This window comes from Pteropus vampyrus, unplaced genomic scaffold (assembly GCF_000151845.1).
Source record: "Pteropus vampyrus isolate Shadow unplaced genomic scaffold, Pvam_2.0 Scaffold22, whole genome shotgun sequence".
Classification (NCBI taxonomy): domain Eukaryota; kingdom Metazoa; phylum Chordata; class Mammalia; order Chiroptera; family Pteropodidae; genus Pteropus; species Pteropus vampyrus.
In genome coordinates, this window is record NW_011888803.1 from 7,352,195 (window position 1) to 7,355,663 (window position 3,469).

At 35.6% G+C, this 3,469-nt stretch overlaps 1 protein-coding gene across 1 annotated transcript in view; it reads left to right on the forward strand.

Annotated features, from left to right (window-relative positions):
* Window positions 1–3,469, forward strand: part of SPATA1 (spermatogenesis associated 1) — a 34,262-nt gene that overhangs the window by 22,217 nt on the left and 8,576 nt on the right. Inside the window, 1 exon segment of the mRNA XM_023528129.1 lies at window positions 2,856–2,967. Within this exon segment, the coding sequence (XP_023383897.1) occupies window positions 2,856–2,967 (112 nt within the window).

A 3,469-nucleotide genomic window follows, 5' to 3' on the forward strand; every position in this document is an offset into this window, starting at 1 on the left:
TTTTAGGTGAGCTGACCCCTTTCAGGATTTCTTGTAGTGCTAGTCTTGTATTGGAGAATTCCCTCAATTTTTGTATGTTTGGAAAGGTCTTAATTTCTCCTTCATATCTAATTGAGAGCTTAGCTGGATACATTATTCTAGGCTGGTAGTTCCTTTCACTTAATAGTTTAAATATTTGATTCCATTCCTTTCTGGCTTGTCAAGTTTGTGCTGAGAAGTCTGATGATAATCTAGTGGGTTTACCTTTATATGATACCATTTTCTTCTCCCTGGCTGCCTTGGGAATTCTATCTTTGTCGTTGATTTTTGATAACTTAATACAGTGTGTCTTGGTGAAGGTCTTTTTAGGCTGAGACAATTGGGTGTTCTGTTGACTTCTTGAATTCCAAGCTCCAATTCATTCCTTAGATTTGAGAAATTCTTGTCCACTATTTGTCTGAAAATGCTTTTTTAGTCCCTGTTTCTTTTCCTTGCCTTCGATAATGTCCATTATTGTTATGTTTCCTCTCCTGATGGCATCAGCTAGTGCTTGTGTTTCTCTTTCATTATTTTTCATTCTTCAATTTCTTTCTTCTTCCTTCTGATCCATTTCAAGATTTCTGTCTTCGATATCAATGATCCTTTCCTCCATTTGGTTGACTCTATTTCCTAAGCTTGCTATTTCATTTTTCAACTCTTGCAGTGTATTCTTCATCTTCAGTTCTATTTGGTTCTTTTTGAGGGTTTCGGCCTCCTTGCTCTGCTCATCTAGTTGTTTTTTCAGTTCCGGAAATTGTTGATAAGATTTGTTTTTGATCTCATTGAGTTTTTTCAGAAGTACCATCCTAAATTCTCTTTCATTTAAGTCACATATTTCTATGTCAGTAAGCTTATTTTCTGGAGATTGTTCTCTTTCTTCCTGTCAGTGTTAGCAAACAGTTTTGGTTACGTTTGCTCAGATTCTCCTGGGGCTCCGTGGTGATCGATTTGGGGAATATGGGGGAGGGGCCTTCTGGGTTGGGGGTTGGGGATTGGGGGTTGCGGCTCAACCTCAGTTTTGCAACTGTGGCCGGTAAAAATCAACTGTTGTATCTTTGCGGCCCCATCCTGCTTCTCTGCTTTCTGCTCTGATGACTGGCCCTGCTGCCAGCTGCATAGAAGTCCCAGCACTTCCAGGCAAGGCTGTTCAGGGAAGTCACTGCATCTTCTTCCTTCTCCCTCCTCCATCAGGGAACTCCATCAGCTGTGAGAGGCAGCTGCTTTGTTTCTCCCAGTCAACCATCCAACACCCAGGGTTCTGACCTGTGGTAGTTCTTATGCGCCGATCCCACGTTCAGACGTGCTGGTGTGCAGTTTGGGTGTTTTTTGTTCAGTTTTAGATGTTCAGCTTAGTGTTGTTTCAAGAGGAGAGATCTGAGGATGTCTCTCACTCCGCCATATTTCCCAGAATCCACATAACAGGTGTTCTTATAGAGAAACAAGGAGTAGTGTTTAGTGGCTTTTCTGCTTCTTGGGTTAAGTGCCCCCTCTTCTGTTGATATAGTGAAATGCAGTTATTTGTTTATTTGTAAATAAATGGGGCCTTGGAGAAGGGGTCTATTTTCTTTGATATATTTTCCTACTAATTAAATTCGCTGAGCTTTTATCTTGACCACTTTCTTATTGATTCTCACCATCTAGCCCCAAAAGAATACCTCTTGCTTCCAGAGCATTTTCTTCTCTCTCAGAAGCTATATCTTCCCATCATTATCATTCCTAACTGTCAACGTTATAACAGCCCCTTTCTTTTGGATTTCTCATAGAAAGTGCTCTGATTTACCAGATCTTATTTTTACCCTCAATATTTCTGCACAGCATGGGTGGAGCCTATTCTTCCATACTAACTGAGGTTAATGTTTATTGTGTTATCTGTTCATAGTTCTCTCTAATGCATAGTCAGTCACATCTGACTGCTCAGTAATTGGCTCTTGAACACACTCTGCTGGTCTAGGGTGTTTATTTCCCCACTTAAACGTAAATTAAGGCATGTGTAAATCAAAAGATTCTGTGTCCTACTTATGCTGTAGACATAAATTATGAATGATTTTATTTGCTTTCCTTTTATAGCAGTTGGGAGGATGTGTAGAGAGATTCTAATTTAGGTGGTTGCCATTATCCTGTGAGAACCTGACTTTGTAAATTAAGAAAATAAGATAACAAACTCAAAAAGGAAGAATAAAACAAAGTAGTAGTAAGGACTTAATAAAGATAAAAGTAGCAACTGGTAAGTTAGACAGAAGTAAAAAATTCTAGCAGAATTGAAACAATTTAAGATCTATAAAGTGGTAGTGGGAGAAACATCATCATTGGAAGGCTTGAGGTAGTTTATCAAAAAAAGGGCAGAAACACAAAACTTAGGAAAGATGAAGGTGATATAAACACAAATACAGAGTAGATAAAATATATGAAATAAAATGTATACTAAACTTTGAAAATGTAATAGAAAGTCCCAATTTTCTAAGCAAATACCAGTGATCAAAGTTGGCTCAAGATGAAAAAAATTCAATAGTCACCTTAGAAAATTTTAAATGTTACCATAAGAAGTAACTAAGATTGAAAGTGTTGGAAGGAAATCATGTTTACAAAGCAATAATGTATTCTTTTTTTAAAAAAATTTAAGTTTGAAGTCCCCATGTATAATGTCCAAGTAATAGAGGAATAGAGAAACCCGAGCACAAGAGTCTATAGGTATAAATATTGATTTGGGAGTTCATCACCATATAAGTAAGAAAAAAATGCATTACTGTTATATATTACCAGATGTTTACATATAGGTGAAAAATAGTATCACCCTGCCAAATTTTACTGATTTTCATGGTTTTTTTTTTTTTTTACAGATAGGTAAAAAAAAGTGTATCACCCTACCAGATCATATTGATTTTCCTCTACTTCCTCGTCAGCCTGTTTTTTCTCCAGGAATGACTGAAATTTCTTTATTACAGATGGAGAGTAAGTATGATGATATTGTATGTACAGATAATTCTTTGAGGTAAAGTTAAATGATGTTAATGAGGAATTATTGTTTGATGAGTACAGAGTTTAAGTTTGGGAAGTTAAAAAAAATTGTGGAGATGGATGGTGGTGATGATTTTATGACATTGTAAATGTATGTAATGCCCTCGAACTGTACATTTGAAAATGGTTAAACTGGTAATTTTATTATGTATATTTTACCACAAAAAAGTTAAATTATTTTAAAGTATAGAATTTTATGTCGATTGCTGCATATGTTTAGTCAGTAATATTTCTGCTTTAAAAATATACTCTAAAATTTACATTCTCTATGTAAAATTTAAATACAATAACTTTGGGTCCAAGATAAATTTACCAAAAGAATTAAACCAAAAAATACAACTACTTGGGCTATACCCAGTTTTACAAATATATGTAAACGTAGATGAGACATATTGTATTCTTTACATATATGTAAATCCCTTATGTATCACTCCTA